This window comes from Delphinapterus leucas, unplaced genomic scaffold, assembly GCF_059928025.1.
Source record: "Delphinapterus leucas isolate spDelLeu-1000000601 "Yukka" unplaced genomic scaffold, BTC_Dleu_Yukka2 spDelLeu_asBTCV2_sq25, whole genome shotgun sequence".
Lineage (NCBI taxonomy): Eukaryota > Metazoa > Chordata > Mammalia > Artiodactyla > Monodontidae > Delphinapterus > Delphinapterus leucas.
In genome coordinates this window covers 13,359,006-13,380,355 of record NW_028322234.1, presented here as the reverse complement: position 1 = coordinate 13,380,355, position 21,350 = coordinate 13,359,006, and the positions used below count along the sequence as shown (strand labels likewise).

The 21,350-nt window shown below is 51.4% G+C and overlaps 1 protein-coding gene across 1 annotated transcript in view; it reads right to left on the bottom strand.

Moving 5' to 3' along the window:
* The window catches only part of ELAVL1 (ELAV like RNA binding protein 1), a 34,936-nt gene that overhangs the window by 6,741 nt on the left and 6,845 nt on the right, over window positions 1-21,350 (bottom strand). The window contains exons 2-4 of the mRNA XM_022557095.2: window positions 13,647-13,838; window positions 6,515-6,618; window positions 2,458-2,611 (exon numbers count right to left, since the gene is read on the bottom strand). Of these exons, the coding sequence (XP_022412803.1) occupies window positions 2,458-2,611; window positions 6,515-6,618; window positions 13,647-13,818 (430 nt within the window). The 5' untranslated portion in view covers window positions 13,819-13,838. The remainder of the gene's footprint in view (window positions 1-2,457; window positions 2,612-6,514; window positions 6,619-13,646; window positions 13,839-21,350) is intronic.

Below are 21,350 nucleotides of genomic sequence, written 5' to 3'. Positions count from 1 at the left end.
TTCCCTGTTTGGTTTTGCAAAATGACTATCAAATGAAAACTGCCTGAGTGAAATGAAGAAAACCTGAGAAAGAGAAAGAATGTTAACTTAAAGTGAGGGAATATAAACTCACTCAATGACTGGATGAATGTATACTTTTTGAAGATGACTGTGGATTTTTTTTTCCTATAGCGTTTTTAGGATTAAGAGCAGAGACCAATAAATGGCACGATCTCCAGATGAGTCAACTATGAAGTTCACAATTAAAATGTATAAAGAAGCAAAGACATTCTCTGAAAAAGTTCTGTCAGCTCAGCAGATTAAGGTTTTTTAAGAGAGCTTCTGTTTCTTTAAAAAGCACGTCATATGAAGGAAACTTGACACACAAACGTGCTTGCCCCGCTATTCTCTGCCCCAGCCGCTGGGGCTCCATGGGTTCCCAGCAGAGGAGCCCTGCATGGTGGCCTCCTCCGGAGCAGAGGGAAGGAAGGGGAGCGCACAGTCCCAGGGGCTCACCTTTCTACTCTCCAATTCGACATGCGGTCTAGGGGAGGGCTGTGGAGAGGGAGGAGCCCCGGGGGCTCCCTCGCGGCTTCCATCCCTCCGCCCTCTCGCAAAGCTCCTGAACACAGACAGAGGTGTGGGGTAGGGACCCTGTCCCCTCGCCTAAGTGGCAGAAGCTGGTGGGGAGGCCTGAGGGCACAACCCTGAGGTGCCCCCAAACTCTAGGAGACACCAGCTTTGCAGAGGGAAAGGAGGCAAAGTCCCAGCAAAGGGGTGAGGGAACTGTCTGCAGGAGAGACCTCCCTCAGGATGCAGACAAAAGCTACGTGGCAGGGGGTGCGTTCTCGAGGTGGGTGGACTCCAACTTGAGAGCTGGGCCCTGCTCAGCGGTGCTGGGCTGGACAGAGACGAGCAGAGGCACAGCAGTCCATACAGGATCAGGAAAAGCAGGGCCACGGAGGCAGAATACGGGCCAGCACCGTCACCCCCGCCAGGTCTCCAGGTGGCCCACTCAGGCACTTCTGTGCAGGTGGGGCTGGGGATAAATACATGTGCTGACCAGCCGATGGGATCACTCTCTCAACTGGCATTTGAAGATAAGCAAGGGGAACTTTAGGGACCACGGAAGCTCTTCTGGCACAGAACAGGGGTTTACACCAAGTACACGGCATCTTTACCTCATGCCCATCCCCCAGCCCAGAGCTGAGGGGCAGAAAGGAGGAGGCCGGGTGGGTGGAGTCTATGTCCCTCCAGCAGAGCCTGGGGTCCAGAAGCCCCTTCTCCTCCTCAGGCCCCTGGGAGACTCGAGCTGTCCACTCGTCTCCAGGCCGGGCCCCAGCCCAGGACTGCAGCCTGGGCAGCAGGTAGGGCCAGCCCATGCCAAAACGAGCTTCCACAGCTGGGACAGGACAAGGGAGTGCAGGTGACAAGACTGTGGGCCCTAGAGCACACAGCTTAGGGGGGATGTGGGAAAACACACATGCACCTCCACCCCCATCTGTCATGGGCCAGGATACCCTGCCCACCTGCTCTCTGTGTGGCCCTGCAGCCTCCCGGGGGAGGTCACCTCAGAGCCACGACTGCTCTGGCCCGACCACCCAGTGTGTGTCTGACTACCTCAGCCAAGGGGGTGGTGAACACGCTCTGTGCTGGAAGAACATAAAAACCAACCGCAGACAATTCCACTGGCTTCGCTGAGCTCCCTGAGCAGTAATCTTTTTTGCTAGCTGGTCAGTAAATTCCCACTCCTGCTGAGAACAGAGATGAAGGGACCTAAAGCAGGGTGGCCTGAGTTCGCTGCTCCCCAGACGGAGCCACACACAGGGCTGGGCGGGGCCGGCCCGACCCCAGTGGGGCAGGTGGCCGCAGTGAGGGGCTGCTTCCGGGGTACGCAGGGCTCAGCTTGGCGGTGCCTTACTGCTTTATGCAAAGCCCATCGCCCAAGCTGCTCGTGTCCTGAACTGAGACGACCTGAGAGGGGCTGGCAAAGTGGCCAGGATTGCCTGTGAGAGGAAGTCACTGCCTTTGAGCTCTGAGCTTTGAATGTGCTACCCGAGGTGGGAGCAGCATCCCAAGTCATGAAGACTGAAGAAGAGCTCCTCAGAAACAGTCACCCTTGGAGATCTGGGGTAATGAAAGGTGGGGACTCTGGACCTCAGCTAAAGACTGTCTCACGCAGCACACCACTGCCTGCAGTAAGAACGGCAACATTCGTAGTCCAGGCTAGGACGTGTGGGTGCCTGTAGAAAGTGCCAGAATCTCTTGGTGTTTTCACCATAACAGGTCTAAGCTTTTATGTCAGGGCTGCTTTTATGCCACTTAACCTCCCCAGCCTCATTAAACAAAAGCCAGCGTCTTCCCATTTTGATTCTGTTCTCATTAGTGGAATAACTAATGACAGCGATCTGTCTTCCCTAGGAGACCCAGCCCGTGCCTGGAGGAAAACCTCGCCGTATCCTGGGCCACCCGCCGTACCTGTGGTCTGATCCACGAGGACCCGGGAGTTGATGATCCGCCCGAACCGAGAGAACATGTCCTCCACATCCTTCTGGGTCATGTTCCTCGGAAGCCCGCTGATGTACAAGTTGGCATCTTTGATGACCTCTGAGCTCGGGCGAGCGTACGACACCTTGAAAACAAAACCACTCACTGGCATTAGGGCAGATGTGTGGCCAAAGCATCGAGGGAGGGTGTTAAATTTTCAGGTGAGAAAAAGCCAACCCTATGGAAGGAGGTCACCTGCAGCAGCCCGTGCTGGCAGCTCCCCATGGGCCAGGCAAGGGCCCTCACACACCCTGATGACAAGACATTATCCTTGTTTCACAGTCGAGAGTCTGAGGGTCCATGGCTGTTCGGGGGCAGGGCAGGGAGCCAACCCCGGCTGCCTGTGCTCCTACCGTGGCCTCAGGCCTCTCTGGGCAATGAGCAGGGCTGGAAAGGGGACCTGGTCCTGCCTGTGAGGAGCCCAGGGGACAGCGGGCTGGGTGCTCTGGGACCGTGACACCCACCTGACAACAGGCAAGCTCGCCATGGGAGCCCAGATGGGGCCCGAGTGCTGGGGGGTACACACATATTAAATGACCCCATGCTTTTTAGGCTTATGTTCTGCAAAGCTGAAGAAAGGCTAAAAGGAGCTTGTGCAGTGGTTTAGATAAAAGGGTGCGTGCGTGTGGGGCTGGTAGCAAGGAAAGGGTCTCTGGTGCTCTCCCAGGTTGGGGCGACAGCTGGGTGGACCCTGCCAGCCAAGGGGGCAGCACAAGGGCAAGACGACAGGTGTGTTCTCACCACAACACTCAGGCCTGCCAGGAAGGGCAAGGGTGTACCTCTACATGCTAAGACCACACACTCACATACACACACCCGCCCCTTCATTCATGTGCTCGTTGACTCTCAAACATTTGAGGTGCACCTGGGACATTCCAGAAAAGGAGAAGACAGACACCACCTTTGCCTGCAAAGCAGAATGCAGTCTAGTGGGAGAGATGGCAGATGGAAGGAGAAACAGCGTGGCGTGGTCAGAGCCCAACTCCACCCGAAAAGGAGCTGGGCTCATGGAGGTGAGTGTCAGAGGAGAGTGGAATAGAAGTGATGCTGACCAGAAGGATGCCCCAGGGTACCGGGTCCCGTCAGGGGCTGGTGGCCTCCACAGAGCAGTACTGCACAAGCTGACATTCCCTGAAAGCTTCCCTGCACTGCAGCCAGGCCTAAGGCACTCTGGGGACACTTTGGGGCCACCCATGGTTTGTTCACGACCTGGGGCAGAGGCAGCACTGTCCCCAAGAGGCCACCTTGGCCTCTGGGGCCTCCCCAGGGCCTCCCAGGTGGGCGTGGTCACGCTCCTTGACTACCAGGAAGGACGCTGGCCCCACTTCTGGGCCTCCACTTTCCGGATCTACGTCAACCAGCCCCACAGAACACCCCACTCAGACTCCTGCCAGAGGGGGTCACTCCAACCGTCTGCTGTCCCAATTTTATCAAATGCCCCAACGAGGGGCGTCCGATTTCAGGCAGGACAGCTGAAGGAGGGAGGCAGGTCTGCCGGGACTCAGGCTAGTCTGTGCTTTCCCAGGATCAGGCTGGGCCAGTAGGGAGCTGCCTCCCAGGACCATCCTGTCTCGTCCCTTGCAGATCTGTCCAGAACAGGTTGCATTTGGGGTCTGCCCTTGGCTTTTGGTGAAGGTCACTGTGGGAAAGAACATTCCCAAATTAGCACCGTGGGAGTGGTGTAGAGGCTGGCACTGACTGTAGTTACAATTGTCCCCTGATAAAGCCCCAGAGAGGCAATGCTTTCAAAGCCAACTGCGCTTCAATTCCTTTCAGCACAGGTGTCTCCAAGGACCTTGATGGCCACTGCAGCTTTCCTTTTCTCTTCAGTCACTGTCAAGCTCAGAGTCAAATCAGAATGCAAGAAGACTGCACTAGAGAACCCTCTCGCGGCAGGTGTGTGATGACGCAGTAGGTGTGCCTGGCCCCGCTCTGAGACACTAGGCCCAGACCCCTCTTTTCTAAGCTCCTGGCACCACCTGCTCCTTTGCCTCAATCTGGTCTACTGCCCTATTCTTTTTTTTTTTTTTCAGTATGTGGGCCTCTCACTGCTGTGGCCTCTCCCATTGCGGAGCACAGGCTCCGGACACGCAGGCTCAGCGGCCATGGCCCACAGGCCTAGCCGCTCCGCGGCATGTGAGATCCTCCCGGACCGGGGCAAGAACTCGTGTCCCCTGCGTCGGCAGGCGGACTCTCAACCACTGCGCCACCAGGGAAGCCCTACTGTCCTATTCTTAGGAAACATTCCTGTGAGAGGTTTTTGAAGAACAAGGAATTTTTGAATTACGTTCCCCCACAAATTCACATGTTGGAGTCCTAACCCTCAGTACCTCAAAATGTGACCTCATTTGAAACAGGATCATTATAGATGCGATTAGTGAAGATGAGGCCAAAGCGGAATAAGATGGCCCCAAATCAATGACTGAGGTCCTTATAAAAAGGGGAAGTTTGGACACAGACATGCACTCAGGGATAACCCCGTGTGAAGATGAAGGCAGAGACTGGGGTGATGCTTCTATAAGCCGAGGATTGCCCAAGATTCAGTGACAACCAGGCGCCGGAAGAGGGGCACGAAACAGATCCTCCTTCACAGCGCACAGCCCTCCGAAGGCACGCAACCTGCCAACACCCGGATCTTGGACTTCCGGCCCTCAGAACTAGGTGGGAGGAACTGGAAGATGCAAAGGCTCAACAGGATGATCTCATTCCAGTGGCTTCGGGTCGAGGGACACAACTCTGGTGACTCTGACAGGCATGTGTCTCAGGAATGAGGGCTGACTTGCCAGTCTGCAGGTGAGGGGCAGTGGGCAGAGTGCTGAGAGGCTGCTGCAGGAAGCCGGGTCAGGGTCCTGCGTGGGGCGGGGGTAGGAGGCATATTCTACAGGAGGGCTCGGCAGGGACCGATGGTCGGGAAAACCCAAGGTTGGTCCAGGGGTAGGCAGAGCCTGAAGACAGACACTTGGGGTGGGGAGGAGGTGGGGCTCCGGGCTGAGAGAAAGAGGGCGTGGTTAGCAGTGGCAGGTTGAGAGGAGCGTGAAGGTTGGGGAAGCCACCCTGAGGCCTGGAGGACTCGCTGACTTGTCCCAGGAAGCCACCACACAGCCCTTGAACTGGGAATGACGCTGATGACGGTCTGCCCAAGGCCCTCCGAGCTGGTGCTGCATGGCTCCCTCACTCCCCTCAAGTCACCTCAAGTCATCATGAACCACCCCCCCAGGACACGGCGCCCCTGGGACGCCTACCTCTGCCACACCTGGCTTTCACTGTTGTGTTTATCGTTTGTGCGCATGCACGCGCGCACACACACACAGGCCCAGACCCACAAGGGCATGGAATTTGTTTTGTTCACCGCGTGGCATATAGTAGGCACTCATAAACATTTGCCAAATGAATGCTGAATGACTGGTGGGAGAAGGATTACACCAGTGATGGAGCAGGAATGGAAGCCTGGGCAGGAGGCGGGAGGGACGATGCCGCTGCTGCTGCCGCCGCCACCGCCACAGCAACAACCGGGCGCGAGCAGGAGGGCAGGGCAGGCCCAACACCCGCTCGGCATGAGGTCGGGAGCTGCAAGAGGATGGGAGCACCTTGGCCAGTAGAAGAGACCGGTGGGGAGGCCTTCGGAGGAGGCTGCTGTGAGCCAACATACGAGGGACACCCGGGGCCAGGGAGAGGGATGTCCCAGCCTAAGTCCTTCAAGGGGACCCTCCCGTGGCTGGTGAGGCTGAGGAGGACATGAGCCAGAGGCACAAGGCCTGGGACGGTCACCACCCGACACATCTGACACGCAACGCCTCTCTTTTCAGCAGACAGGAGGCCCCCCAGATGCCCTGGAAAAGCGGCAGGCCTCTAAGGCGCAACTGTGCTAATGGTGCGGTGACGGTGATGGTGAAGTAAGGGTGGGGGGGGGGTCTCTCACCCAGGCCAGGGCTCAGCACAGACCTCTGTGCAGCCAGGAATGAACGAGATGGTGATTGCAGCTCCTTACCTTAATGGTTTTTGACTGGAGCCGCAAGCCGTTCAGCGTGTTTATCGCTCTCTCTGCATCCTTTGCAGTCACGTAGTTCACAAAGCCATAGCCCAAGCTGTGTCCTGTGTGGGAGAACACAGGGACATGGGTGAGCCACTGAGAGCCAGTGAGTGAGCGAGACAGAGAGATGGGGAGGATGAACAGGACTATGTCCGGCTGGGCTCAAAAGGACAAGAGCAGAGAGAAGACCGAGAGAGAACGCTAAGAGCCAAGGCCTCTGGGAAGCTGGGAGTTAGAGATCAATGGTTACAATCTATATTGATGGTTTATTTGTTACACTCCCTTGGCCAACCTGTACATTTTCTGCAAGGAACAAATTTACAAAATGTTGCTTTTTAAAAAAAAGTTTATTTAAAGAGAAACACTGTGTTACTAAGAGCATCCTAGGGAACCCATCACCAAAGCAGTGACAAGGAGCCGTCCCACTGGTGCCGGCCGCTCTGTGTGGCTCCGCGGGGGACTGCGTTGGCGGGGTGAGGAGGAGGACAGTCACAGCAGCACACAGGACAGGCTGGTGGGGAGAATCTGACTACGATCAGCTGTCAGCGTCCAGGCTGTTTTCCTCGACTTCCACGCCCAGAGTGGGAAGGCCTGCTGGGCTCTGGCGCCACCCAGTGTCGGTTGCCCTCACTTTCCCAAACCTGCCGCCCAGCTCGGGGAGGAGGAAGGAAGCACCGGGAGAAGCCGGGGGCCCCACCTCCACAGCCCTGGCCAGGTATCCAGAGCCCCCCGGAAGCAGCTCCCTCGGCAACAGCCTCATTAGCCGAAGCCTGGGGGAGTCGTAAGGCAGGTGCAAACCTGAGTTCTTCCCAAAGAAGTCCAGGGTTACAAGCAGGGTGTCCCCACTCCCTCTTGGGGAACGGTTCAGAAGTGGCAGGAGTGACCACCAACTGGATACACAGGAGGGACACAGCACAGGAGAGGGGCTGTGGGTCCCCGGGAGGGTTGAAGTGTTCTACTTTCTGTGGTGGGCAGCTGTGTGCGCCAAGAGGGAAGGCGGGTGAGGAATGAAGGGGAGGCCCTGGTTTCGTCCACTGGATGAGGCCGGTGACTAAAGCGTTAACACACAGTTATGAGTGCCCACCTCCACCCTTTCCTTCACTATAAACCAACTGCTCTCAATTCTAGCCGCTTGTTAGAATCACCAGGGTGGCTGCTAAAAACTATCACTGCCCAGGCCAAGTCCCGACCAATGACATCAGAATGGGGGTGGGCGAGGCAGGAGTGGGGACAGTTTCAGTTGTTTGTAAAGCTCCCAATGATTGCAACTCAAAGCCCAGGTTGAGAACTGTCGCTGGAAGTGCACGACAGGAGCGGGGCTCCCCGTGGTTATGCAGAAGAGCCCCCACTTAACGGGCTGTGATCTGAGCAGGTGCCTGGGGGAAGGCCCTCACTTCCCAAGTTACTGTTTCTCTAATAGGGGCCACAAGCCACGCGGGGTAACGATGCAGCACCCCAGGGCCCTCCTCAGCCCAGGACCCAGGACGTTGGGCAGGCGTCAGGATCCACACTTCCAAGCCCCTTATAGATGATCCTGCCTCCTAGAGGCAGCGGGCCCGCTGCAGTCAGTGCCTTGAAGGCAGGTCAGCTGCTGCCCCCTCCCGCTTTAGGGGCGATGGAAGACCAGCCCTGAATGAGGGGGGTCTGAGGTCTGGTGGGGGAGCAGGGGGGTGGTGCTCAGGCACAAGCCCGGTCAGTGCGTGGATCCTGTACAGGCTGCTGGGGCTTGAGGAGGGCGAGGCCTGCCAGGGTCAGGAGTGGGGGCAACCAGAGCCCAGGATGGGAGATATGGTGGAGGGCGGAGGGACGGAGGATGAATAAACCCTGGGCCTGATCTAGAGATGTATGAGGCCAGCGCCTCCCAGCTCTCACTTCCCTGCACCGTAGGAAGGGCACGGCTTCTCAGCTCTGGTTCTGACTATGCCCGGCACCGGCGTTGCCCTCCCTCCAGAAAGGTTCAAACACCCCAGACTGGCCGACTCAGTGGGTCTGACTGGGGCCTGAGAGGCATTTCTCCCAGTCCCCAGGTGCTGCGGCTGGTCAAGGGCTGGCACCCGGGAGCCGCTGCCCTGGAGAAAGCAAGGCTGTCTCCACAAGAGGCGCTCTGCTGGGTGACCCCTGGGCCAGTGCTCTTGCATTGCCAAACATCTTTCTCTCTCTTTACACAAGGGTTAAGACTAAGAGACGATTCCATGGCATTTCGCCTTGCTTTCGTGGACCAGAGCAGCCAGACGTAATGTTTTAATCCCTTAGTGTTCCTCACACTGACCTGGGGTGCACAGCTGAGGAAGGTGAGTGCCCCGTGGACGAGGCCCTCCTCTGCAACGTGAGTCCTTTCTCTAAAGGTCCACGGGGCTCAAGGGAAGACATCACTGATGGAGAGAGACTGGGTCTTGGGGGGGATGAGTGAATTAATTAGGCAATAAATAAGAAGTAGCAAATGTCCCCAAAGGAAAGAAGATGGGCAAAGGACAAGAGTCCTTTTACAAAAGAGGAGTACAAACAGCCAGAAGAGATGAACTTTACTAGAAATGCAAACTGCCACCACGACCAGATGTCATTTTTCACTTAAGAGGTGAGAAACCCTGCCTGGCCTAGGGGATGGCAGGGCCGAGCAGAGGGTGAACCACAGACCCCTGGAGGGCCAGTTGGCAGTAAGGGTCACTCTCTCCCCTCTGCGGTTCATTTCTAGGAAGACTTCCTACAGAAATAACCAGTCAGCAAAGATTTGTGCCAGGATATTTATCTCAGCCGGGCTTGTAACTATGGAAAAACAGTTACAACCTGTTGTAAACTCAGAACCTGCATGCAACAGAATACCACGCAACCCCTGTGACCATGAGACAGCTATGTTCAGTGACAGGGAAAAATGTTCACAGGTACAGGAAGAAAAGTTCCCCACACAGCTTGGGAGGTGCGAGCCCATTTTTGTAAAAGCACATGACTGCTCACAACCATAAATATGTAAAGAAAACAGTCTGGACGGACATGAACCAAAAAGCTAACAGTTGTGGGATTATGGGTAACTTAAACTTTTCTTCCTGTTTGTCTCATGTTAAATTTTTTTCTAAAAGGAACAGAGGTGATTTGCATTAAGAAAAAAAGTGGTCAGCTGGGTAGGTGTGGAAGGGCATCCCTGCAGCGGGAAGAGTACTGGAGAGAAAGCACAAGAGTGTGACAGCAGGGTGTGTCTGGGAAATGACAAGCAGCTCAGTCTAGCCCAAGAGGAGGGTGAATGGGGGGGTGCAGTGGCTGGGGAAGAGGGGGACAGGGTCTCAAGGAGACTTGGGAGTTGCAGGCCAGGGTATGGGCTTTATCCTGACCAGAGGTGCAAAGCAATGAGACAGAAGCTGAGCATGTAGGCTGGAGTCTGGGGACCAAGTGGCCAGCATGACGTAATGCAGCAAGGTAGAGGCTGGCTCATGGTCCCACGTGGGCCATATGTCATCCGAGGAGGGGCTAGACACCACGACAGAGAGCAGGGCAGGGCTGCACAGTAAGGCCAGGTAGTGACTGTGGATGCAACAGGCATCAACAAATGCACGTCTCCCACAGGGGGGCCTGGCTGGCCAGAAACACTCTGAATCTCGAGGCCAGCACGTCAAACATTGTCGGCATCCCAGCCACCACCGTGTCCCTGCTTCCTCCTATCACTGGTGCTCGGCCCATGGTTGGCACTCAATAAATACTTGCTGAATGAATGAATGTCTATGTTGATCTGCATTCTCCCCCAATCCCTAGATCTACTCATTCATTCACTCAACAAACACTGACTCTGGCTACATCTGGGAATACAATAGGGTCCTTGCCTCCGAGAACCATAAGGACCTACTGGACCAGAAAGTTCCAACCCCAGTGCAGTGTGGAAACCCACGTTGCAGGTCTGCCTGATTGCTATGGGGACCCAAAGAGCATCTCACGCCGAGTAGATCAGGCCAGGAAAGACATCCTAAAGCAAACAGGGCCCAGGAAGTGAAGGCTTTAAAAGCAGCTGAGTGACAGGGTACATCTGGTATGTTAAAGAGAGATTCCTTTGCCGCAGTTGGGAGAATGGGCTGGAGGGAGCATGGCTGGCCAGTTAAGAGCCTAAAGCAACAGGGCAGGCAGAAGACGATGTGGCCTGGTCTAAGATGGTGGCAGGGGTGATGGAGGAAAAAGGATGGAAGCATCCAGAAGGACCAGTGTCAGGTACACACGTCAAAGGTCATGCTTAGACTTCTGACTGGAGCCACTGAGTGGACAGTGGTGCCATCTGCTAAGATGGGGACCCTGGGAAATAAGCAGTCGGCTTGTGGGAGAGTCAAGGTCAGTTTGGGAAACAATGAGAGGCTGAAGGGCCTAGAAAGTTCTCTCGGGAGAACTTTCTGGTTGAAAGAGAGATGGCCAAATTGAATGTCCAGCTAAGCTGTGGGTGTGCATCTGCTGACCCAAGGGTTGGCTTAGAAAGAAGAGGAGGCATGGGAATAAGCCGAGGACTGCCTAGGTCAGCGCCTGGGAAGGAGCCGCAAGAGAGACAGAGGGAGGCCTCAGAGGTAGGAGAAAGCCAGGTTCACGGACCCGAGGGAAGAGGAAGCTTCCAAAAGGAAGAAACAGAGGAGACAGCTCTGTGATTGGGAGGAGAGGGAGGACATCAGCTAGAGCAGCTCCTCAGTCAGGGGCGATTCTGCTCCCCAGGGACATGGCAACATCTGGGAACATTTTTTGGTTTTCACAACTCAGAAGGTGCCCCGGCGTATCCACTGGGTGGAGGCCAGGGATGCTGCTCAACAGCCTGCAATGTACAGGACGGCCCTCCCACAAGAGCGATCTAGTTCCAAACGTCAACAGTGCTCAAGCGGAGAAACCGTGAGCTAGAGGGAGTCCAGGCATCTCTTAAACAGCGCAGAGGCTGGAGTGTGAATGCTGGCAGGTGACCCTGGAAAGACCCACCAAGAAAGTGGGTACCTGCATAACTTGAGGTTCCTGGGATGCCGAGAAGGCAAGGGATCTAGCACAGAAGTGAGCCAGCTGTTATTTTCACTGGGAAGTAGGAAGCGGTCATCATGTGAGAGGAAAGGGGGCCTCAGGGGAGAAAATGCGCTGAAGTGGCTGCTGTGGCACAGGGATGCCCGTGTTGTGAACCCGGTTGGGGGTTTGATCAGACGGGGTGCCTGTCTGCTGGGGTGCGAGACTCTCTCTGGGGTGGGCACCTGAGCCAGGCCAGGAGAAAGCAGTCAGACGAACATAACCAAGTCCGGGGTTTCACCAGAGCGGTGTAATAAAGGACAAAAGGGAGTGAGATGTGAGGCCACGGCCCTGGGAGCAGCCTCTAATTAGTTTTCACACACCGGTGGCAGGAGGAGAAAAGTGAATGCAGTAAGTTTTCCATAAAGTCAAGTTCATTCAGTTTAAAGAACTGCTAGCAAGATGCAGAGCTGAAATGCCAACCCAGGCCCACCCACTCCACAACTCCCAGTGCATTACACTCAACTTTGCCCAGAGAGCAGAAAAGGACTATTTCTGTACTGAAATAATTTCCAAATTACGCTTTTGCTGCTTTCACTGGTTCTCAAAACCAGTTCTCTCCGGACTGATCTTGCCAAATCTAGGTGTTCCTATCAACATAGCTCACATTCCTTTGAAAACCACAACAAGCCAAGAGACAAAGAAGTCAGGAATATCAACAGGACTGAAAATTCCCTTCCACCAGAACATAAAAGGAAAAAGGAAAGACTCAATAGCAGCGCAGGAGAATTTCAAACCCCTCTGAACAAGGACTCTCTTATTCAGGATGGTCTCCTGGAACTGGAGAGAGAGTGTGGCTTCTAGAACATTCCAACACTTCAATTTTGTGTATTATCTAAAGATCCTATTTTGAAGACATTTATTACATTGCAGACTCTCAGAATTGGAAGGGTCCTTAAAGGACTTTTGCGTCCAAAGTCCCGTTCTGATGAACCAACTCCCTGTACAGTAGTCAGCCAGCCTCTACAGGAGTCATCTCGGGTACAGGCATCTTCACGTTACTGGCAAAGGCTGAAAGTCGATGCAGCAGGATGATGAGTACGTGGGGTTCAATAATATTATTCTACTTTAATGTAAACTGAAATACAATAAAATATTAGGTTTCTATAATAAATACGGCTTTTGACTTTGAAATTATTTTTCAGTGTAGGGAATCCTGGTCCCACAAGCCAGAGTGGCAGCCAGAGCCCTCCTGAGAGGACCGGCCATTCCTCAGCCCAGTTATGCAGAGAGGAGGAAGAAGAGGAGGAGGGGGGAAGAGAGAGAGGAGGAGGCTCCCTAAAACGTTCCTCCCTGGGGAGGAAAGAAAGGAAGAAGTGCTTCGGAGCACCTGGTCTCCCCATGTTTTTCTTCAGAGCCCCTGAAACCACGCTCTCAGAACAGAGGCCTCTCTGTAGGGAGGGCCTTAGCAGGCACCGGGCCTTGTGTAATCTCTTAGGCAGCTGGCAGCATCAGTATGTAGGCGCCACCATCCTCACTTCATGGATGGGGACACTGAGACAGGGTGGGAGGGTGGGGCTCTGAGCCAGCCTGCTAACCCCACAGCCCGCCCATGACCCGCTGCCCTGCTCCAGCCCCCCTGAGAGTGCAACCTCAGTTTCAGACGTTAAGTTGATAGCACGACAGCAGACAGTCAGGGTGGCTCAAACCTAACGAAGGACAGCCCACAGGGGACTCAGTGTTCTGCTGCGGGCCTGACCTTGTATGTGAGCCTGGGAAGACAGGGTGGACCTGCCTGGGCCTGCCCGGGGCAGGGCGCTGGCCAGAGTCCCTTCCACACGTGGTACCACGCCCCTTCCAGCTCTCAGAGTGTCCCTGTTCTCCTGTCTTCTCATTTTCCCTCCCCTCCCACCGTCGTGTTTTGTATATACTCTCCATCTTATGATGGATTTTTCTCTTTGGGGAACTTACGTCCAATCTTACACCTGGGTGGGGGCAAAACAGAGTTGAGATAAAAATGAAACTTCACAGCTATCATTTCAAGGCTGTGGCTCTTCCTGGCTGAGGAGCACTGCAGGGCAAAGAAGACAGTGCTTAGCAGGACGGCCACACGTACCCCCTTTACAAAAACGGCTCGTTTCTTTACCTGCTACTTTATCCCGAATAAGTTTTGCAGATTCAACTTCACCAATACTGCTGAACAAACTTCGTAACTCATCCTGGGTCATGTTCTGAGGGAGGTAGTTGACAATCAAATTTGTTCTCCCAATATCATCCCTGCAGTCTTCAGCCATGTGGTCTTCATAACCATTAGACATTGTATTTTTTTTTTTTAAATCTGCAGGGGGAAAAAAAAAGGGAAGTAAATTCCAAATGTTCATAATGCAGGATATTAAGGCAACGCTCGCGACTGTGTTGCATTTAGACATTTTTCTTTTCAACACTAGAAGTTCAACTTATGTCCACACAAAAACCTGCATGTGGATGTTTATAGCAGCTTTATTCATAACTGCCCCCAAACTGGAAGCAGCCAAGATGCCCTTCAGTAGGTGAATGGAGAAACACACGCCAGTTGTCTGGTACATGCACACAATGGAGTGTTATTCAGTGCCAAAAAGAAAGGAGCTAGGAAGCCACAAAGGCATGGGGGAACCTTACATGCACACTGCTGAGTGAAAGAAGAGCTTGAAAGGCTACACACTAGAGGGTCTCAGTTATACGACATTGTGGAAAAGGCAAAACTAGAGAGACAGCAAAAAGATTAGTAGTTGCCAGGAGTTGCGGGGAGGGAGGGTGAATAGGCAGAGCACAGGGGGTTTTACAGGGCGGTGACACTATTCTGTATGAGGGTGTAATGGTGGATACACGTCATTATACATTTGTCCAACCCCACAGAACATATAACATGAAGAGTAAACTCTAAGGCAAACCCTGGGCTTTAGCTAGCATGTAATAACAACGGCTCATCAATTGCAACAAAATACCACACGAAGGCAAGATTTAGTAATAGGGGAAACTTTGTGTTGGAGGAGGGGTTTATGGAAACTCACTCTGGACTTTCTTCGCAATCTTTCTGTAAACCTAAAACTGCTCTAAAAATAACGTCTACCGAAACAAAAACAAAACAAGCCCAAGTCCAACCATTTCCACTTACCAAGAGGGCTTTAAAGAAACAAACCTACAAACAATTCCAGCACCACAATTCAAGCCTCTGGGAAAAGTGGGTTGTCTTGAGAACGTTCCAAAGATCTCTGATTGCTTTCTCTCATCTCCACGTGCACTACTGATGCAGCTGTACATGGAGGAGCCTGCGAGGTGCACCTGAGCACCCCACCCAGACACACTGTCTGTACTCTAGCAGGCAGGTAATGGTCCTCTGTGCCCCTTTATTCCCAAGACAGAGCAACTGAGCCAAGAAAGAGGTTAAGATTTCTCTTCCTGTTATAGGAGCTTGGTCTCCAAAGCTGGCAGGCTCTGGAATACCTTTAGCCGCCTGCACAAATCTTTACTTTCAGTGACAAATACCAGAGCACAGTGATGGCTTCGGACTAGAGTCAGCTCAAGACCACTCTTCTGGAAGCGCCACTCACTCTAGGTTTTGCTCACAGGCACTGCTTTGCGGCTGCCTCGTCCAAGATGTCCTGTGTCTCTGCCTCTAAAGAAATAGGCACCCCGTGGGGCTGAAATGTCATCACTGAGAAAAAGGCCCTGCTGCCCATCAGTCGGAGTAGGTTACAGGGGAGCAGCCCACTCCTTTCTCCAGATTCCTACTGCCTAGTTCTGATTTTATGCTTCAAAACCCAGTGCCCAGGGCTTCCCGGGTGGCGCAGTGGTTGAGAATCCGCCTGTCAATGCAGGTGACACGGGTTCAAGCCCTGGTCCGGGAAGATTCCACATGCCGCAGAGCAATGAAGCCCAGTGCGCCACAACTACCGAGCCTGCGCTCTAGAGCCCGTGAGCCACAACTACTGAAGCTCGCACGCCTAGAGCCTGTGCTCCACAACAAGAGAAGCTACCGCAATGAGAAGCCTGCACACTGCAACAGAGTAGCCCCCGCTCGCCGCAACTAGAGAAAGCCCATGCACAGCAACGAAGACCTAGAGCAGCCAAAAAAACCCCAAAAAACCAACAACCCATTGCCCAGTGTCAGGAGCGTTCAGCCTCCTCTAAAAATAGCCTTGCCAGAGGTTATATAGAAACCTGAACACATCTCCTGCACAGGATTTCCCACCTGCCCTGAATCAAGAAGCAGAGAGGAATCAGGTCTGGTTCCCTGTTTCCTGGTGGAGACATTCAGGTCTTCTCTACCTTCCCACCCTCTCACTTGCTTCAGACCATACACAACATGCAAAATTAGTCCAGTCTCCCAGTATTTCTTTTATTTATTTGAAAATGTTCTATGCTTCCTGCTCTTTATAAAATATTTCAGCATCAAGAGCCATAAAAGGAAAGACTGGAAACCTAGACTTCATAAGGTTAAAAACTTTTGGACGGCAAACGCATCACACACAGACAAGCAGCAGACTGGGAGAAAATGCCTGCTGCCTATCATCTTATTTAGAGCTGCGGGCCTCACACTGGGTGATTCTGCCCACCTCCCCACCCCCCAGCCCCTGGGACAGGGGCAGTGTCTGGAGACACTGCTGGCTATCAGGACTGGGGGGTGGTGCTGGGCCACTAGCATCTAGTGGGTAGAGGCCAGAGATGCTGTTAAATACTCCATAAAGCACAGTACAGGACAGGACAGCCGCAACCAAGAATGATCTAATCCAAAGTGTCAGTACTGCTGAGGTTGAGATAAGTTGATTTGGGGCATCTGCAAATTAAAAAGAAAAAACCCACATACCACTAGCAGAGAAGTGGACAAAATACATGAGCTGCAACTAATAGATGCTGGCAACTCACAGAGCTAATAAGCCATGAAAAGAAGCTCAAGTTCACAAACAATGAGGAAAATGCAAAATAAAAAGAGATGCTACTTTGTGTCAGTCAGATGGAATACAATCCAGGATGGATAAAACCCAGTGTAAGTAAGGATAAGGAGGAAAAAACACCCTTATACACCATCGATATGAGTGTGACATGGTACAACCTTTTGGAAGGATAACATGGCAGGTCCTATCAAAACGTTTAATGTGAATGCTACCCTCTGACTCAGAGCTGTAGGAAACTGCTCTACAGAAATAATCATACATATGCAGGAAAACATGTGCGAGGAACACACCGACCCCATGGCTGGTAAAGTGCTGGACACAATCTAAGTATGTTATTAGTGGGGGATGGTTCAATAAATAACAATTTTCAGTAGAAAGCATGGCATTAACGGGTTTAATAAGGAAAAACTCCACAAATCTATTAAACCTTCTGTGGCCATGAGACTTTAAGATAGATCATTAGCTCAAAAACAAACAAACAAAAACATCTGTTGAAGCCTGAACCAAAGTACAAGGGTTAACTCTGAAGAATTCTAATGCACACTGAAGTTTGCTCAAAATGTGACTCAAACGTTTTTCTTCCTCCTTCCTCTTTTTTTCCTTTATCCCCCTCTCTCTTCACTCTTGTTCTGAGTTAGGCATCCACTCTTCTGCCTTTTCCCTCGCCCTGCTTTCATGGAAGATAAACTGGGCAGTAATTACCCCATTCTCGCTATCCAGAGTGGGGTGTCCTCTATGCCTGGTAAAAAGTTAGCTTCCTAAAACAGTGGTTGGCAAACCACCGCCTGCAGGCCAAATTTGTTCAGTCCACCTCCTGTTTTCATAAATAAAGTTTTATTAGCACACAGCTACTCCCATTTGTTTATGAATTGTCTATGGCAGCTTTTGCACTCCAGTGACAGAGCTGAGTAGTTGTGACAGAGACCATATGGTTCACAAAGCTGAAAATATTTACCATCTGGCTCTTTACAGAAAAAGTGTGCCGACCTTTGTTCTAAAATGTAAACAACAGAAAAATTTCTTGGAGAAAATCTTTGCGACACCAGGTGAGGCGAAGAGTTCTTAGATACCATGCCAGAAGCCAAATTCATTTAAAATAAATTGACAAACTGGATATCATCAAAATTTAAAACTTCTGCTCTTGCAAATGACACTGCTAGGAAAACTATAATCCACAGACTGGAAGAAAATATTCAAATCACATATCTGAAAAAGGACTTGTATCCAGAACATATTTTTTTAAAAAACCTTTGAAACTTAACAATAAGAAAAAAACAACCCGATTTTAAAATGGCAAAAGATGTAAACAGATACTGAGCCAAAGAAGATATACGGATGGCAAATAAACACATGAAAAGTTTCTCAACATTATCAGTTATTAGGAAAACGCAAAGTAAAACCACAGCAAGGGAATTCCCTGGTGCTCTAGTGGTTAGGACTCCACACTTTCATTGCCGAGGGACGGGTTCAATCCCTGGTCAGCGAACTAAGATTCTGCAAGCCGTGCAGTGCTGCCAACAAACAAACAAACAAACGAACCACATCGAAATACCACTACCCGTCTAGGAGGCCTAAAACCAAACAAAACAAGTAAGCAAGCAAACAATGATGACAAAACAGACAATATCAAGTTCTGGTGAGGATGTGGAGAAACTAGAACTTTCATGTACTGCTGGTGGAAATGTAAAAACGTTACAGCAGGGCTTCCCTGGTGGCGCAGTGGTTGAGAGTCCGCCTGCCGATGCAGGGGACACGGGTTCGTGCCCCGGTCTGGGAGGATCCCACATGCCGCGGAGTGGCTGGGCCCGTGAGCCATGGCCGCTAAGCCTGCGCGTCCGGAGCCTGTGCTCCGCAACGGGAGTGGCCACAACAGTGAGAGGCCCGCGTACAGCAAAAAAAAGAAAAAAAAAGGGAAAAAAATGCATAAAGCTGCTATAAATGGTATCGCACAGGTTTTTATATGAACAAAACTATTTCTTGTACGTGAGGACTAGGCAAAGGTTGCTGGGTCATATGGTAAGAGTATGCTTAGGCATGAGAAAGTGCCAGTCTGTTTCCCACAGTGGCTGTAACGTTTCGTTTTTTGTTTTTTGCGGTACGCCGGCCTCTCACTGTTGTGGCCTGTCCCGTTGCGGAGCACAGGCTCCGTACACGCAGGCTCAGCGGCCATGGCTCACGGGCCCAGCCGCTCCGCGGCATGCGGGATCCTCCCGGACCGGGGCACGAACCGGTGTCCCCTGCATCGGCAGGCGGACTCTCAACCACTGCACCACCAGGGAAGCACTATGCATTTTTTTAACACTCGGCTTTTATTATTTATTTATTCTTTTTCATAGTCTTTTCCATTATGGTTTATTACGGGATATTGAATATAGTTCCCTGTGCTATACAGTAGGACCTTGTTTATCCATTCTCTATATAATAGTTTGCATCTGCTAGTTCCAAACTCCCACTCCATCCCTCCCCTCCCGCTTGGCAACCACAGTCTGTTCTCTATGTCTGTACGTCTGTTTCTGTTTTGTAGATAGGTTCATTTGTGCCATATTTTATCATTTTAAAAATTTTATTTATTTATTTGTTTTTGGCCGCACTGGGTCTTCACTGCTGCGCACGGTCTCTCTCTAGTTGCGGCGAGCGGGGGCTACTCTTCATCGCAGCGCGCGGTCTTCTCATTGCGGTGGCTTCTCTTGTTGCGGAGCACAGGCTCTAGGTTTCAGTAGTTGTGGCACGTGGGCTTCATAGTTGTGGCTCGAGGGCTCTACAGTGCAGGCTCAGTAGTTGTGGCGCACAGGCTTAGCCACATGTGGGATCTTCCCGTACCAGGACTCGAACCCATGTCCTCTGCATTGGCAGGCGGATTCTTAACCACTGTGCCACCAGGGAAGTCCCCATGCCGTATTTTAGATTCCACATATAAGTGATATCATATGATATTTGTCTTGCTCTTTCTGACTTACTTCATTTAGTATGATAATCTCTAGGTCCATCCATGTAGCTCAAAGACATTATTTCATTCTTTTTTATGGCTTAGTAGTATTCCATTGTATATATGTACCACATCTTCTTTATCCATTCATCTGTCAATGGACGTTTAGGTTGTTTCCATGTCTTGTCTATTGTAAATAGTGCTGCTATGAACATAGGGGTGCATGTCCCTTTTTGAATTAGAGTTTTGTCTGGATATATGCCCAGGAGTGGGATTGCTGGATCATATGGTAACTCTGTTTTCAGGTTTTCTGAGGAACCTCCATACCGTTCTCCAAAGTGGCTGTACCCATTTACATTCCCACCAATAGTGTAGGAGGGTTCCTTTTTTCACCACACCCTCTCCAGCATTTATTATGTGTAGAGTTTTTTTTAAATATATATATATTTAAGTTAATTAATTAATTTATGGCTGCATTGGGTCTTTGTTGCTGCACGCAGGCTTTCTCTAGTTGCAGTGAGCGGAGGCTACTCTTTGCTGCGGTGCATGGGCTTCTCATTGCAGTGGCTTCTCTTGTTGTGGAGCACAGGCTCTAGGCACGCGGGCTTCAGTAGTTGTGGCTCACAGGCTCTAGCACGCAGGCTCAGTAGTTGTGGCGCACGGGCTTAGTTGCTCCGCGGCATGTGGGATCTTCCCGGACCAGGGCTCGAACCTGTGTCCCCAGCATTGGCAGGTGGATTCTTAACCACTGCACCACCAGGGAACTCCCATGTGTAGAGATTTTGATGATGGCCATTCTAAGTAGTGTGAGGTGGTACCTCATTGTAGTTTTGATTTGCATTTCTCTAATAATTAGCGATGTTGAGCACCTTTTCATATGCCTATTGCCCATCTGTATGTCTTCTTTGGAGAAATGTCTACTTAGGTCTTCTGCCCATGTTTCGATTGAGTTGTTTCTTTGTTATTGAGTTGTATGAGCTGTTTGTATATTTTGGAAAGTAAGCCCTTGTCGGTAGCATTGTTTGTAAACATTCTCTCCCAGTCTGTAGGTTGTCTTTTTCATTTTGTTTATGGTTTCCTTTGCTGTGCAAAAGCTTATCAGTTTGACTAGGTCCCACTTGTTTATTTTTGCTTTTATTTCTATTGCCTTGGGAGACTGACCTAAGAAAACATTGGTACAATTTATGTCAGAGAATGCTTTGCCTATGTTCTCTTCTAGGAGTTTTATGGTGCCATGTCTAATATTTAAGTCTTTATTTATTTTTGTGTATGGTGTGAGGTGGTGTCTTAACTTGTTTGATTTACATGCAGAGCAGCTTTCTTCATAATCACCAAAAACTGCAACAACCCAAATGTCCCTCAAACCTTCAGTGGATAAACTACAGTACACCATACAATGGAATACTACTCAGCAATACAAAGGTACTACTATTCACGCAATTTGTATGAATCTCAAATACATTTTGCTCAATGAAACAAACCAGACTCAAGGCTACTGCATGATTCCATTCTGGAAAAGGCAAAATCACAGGGATAGATCAGTGGTTGCTGGGCGCAGGGAGCAGGGGAAGGGTTGACACAGGGGGAGCATGAGGAAATAGTTTTGTTTCCCGGGCAATAAAATTTTCCAATATCACGATCATGGTGGTGGTCACTCATTTATCAAAACTAAACTCTACACCAAAAACTGGATTAAAAAATAAATTTTAAAAGATTTAAAAAGTGAAGCTTCTGCACGACCGCCCTGCTCCTCGGCATGCTGACTCCTCATGACTGACGGGCCCAGCCAAGGCTGAGCAGCCCCCTGCGGGCCCCATTCTTGGTCAACTGGCAACAATGAAGAACCCAAACACCAAGAGCACAGTTTCTCGGTGCTTCAGTGCCACCCTGCCATCCAGGCCCCTTCCCCTGACCTTTCCAAACCTGCATATCTGATACAGGGCCAAACTAGCTCTGTTCCCACAAGTACCAACTACAGCCTGGCCTTGGC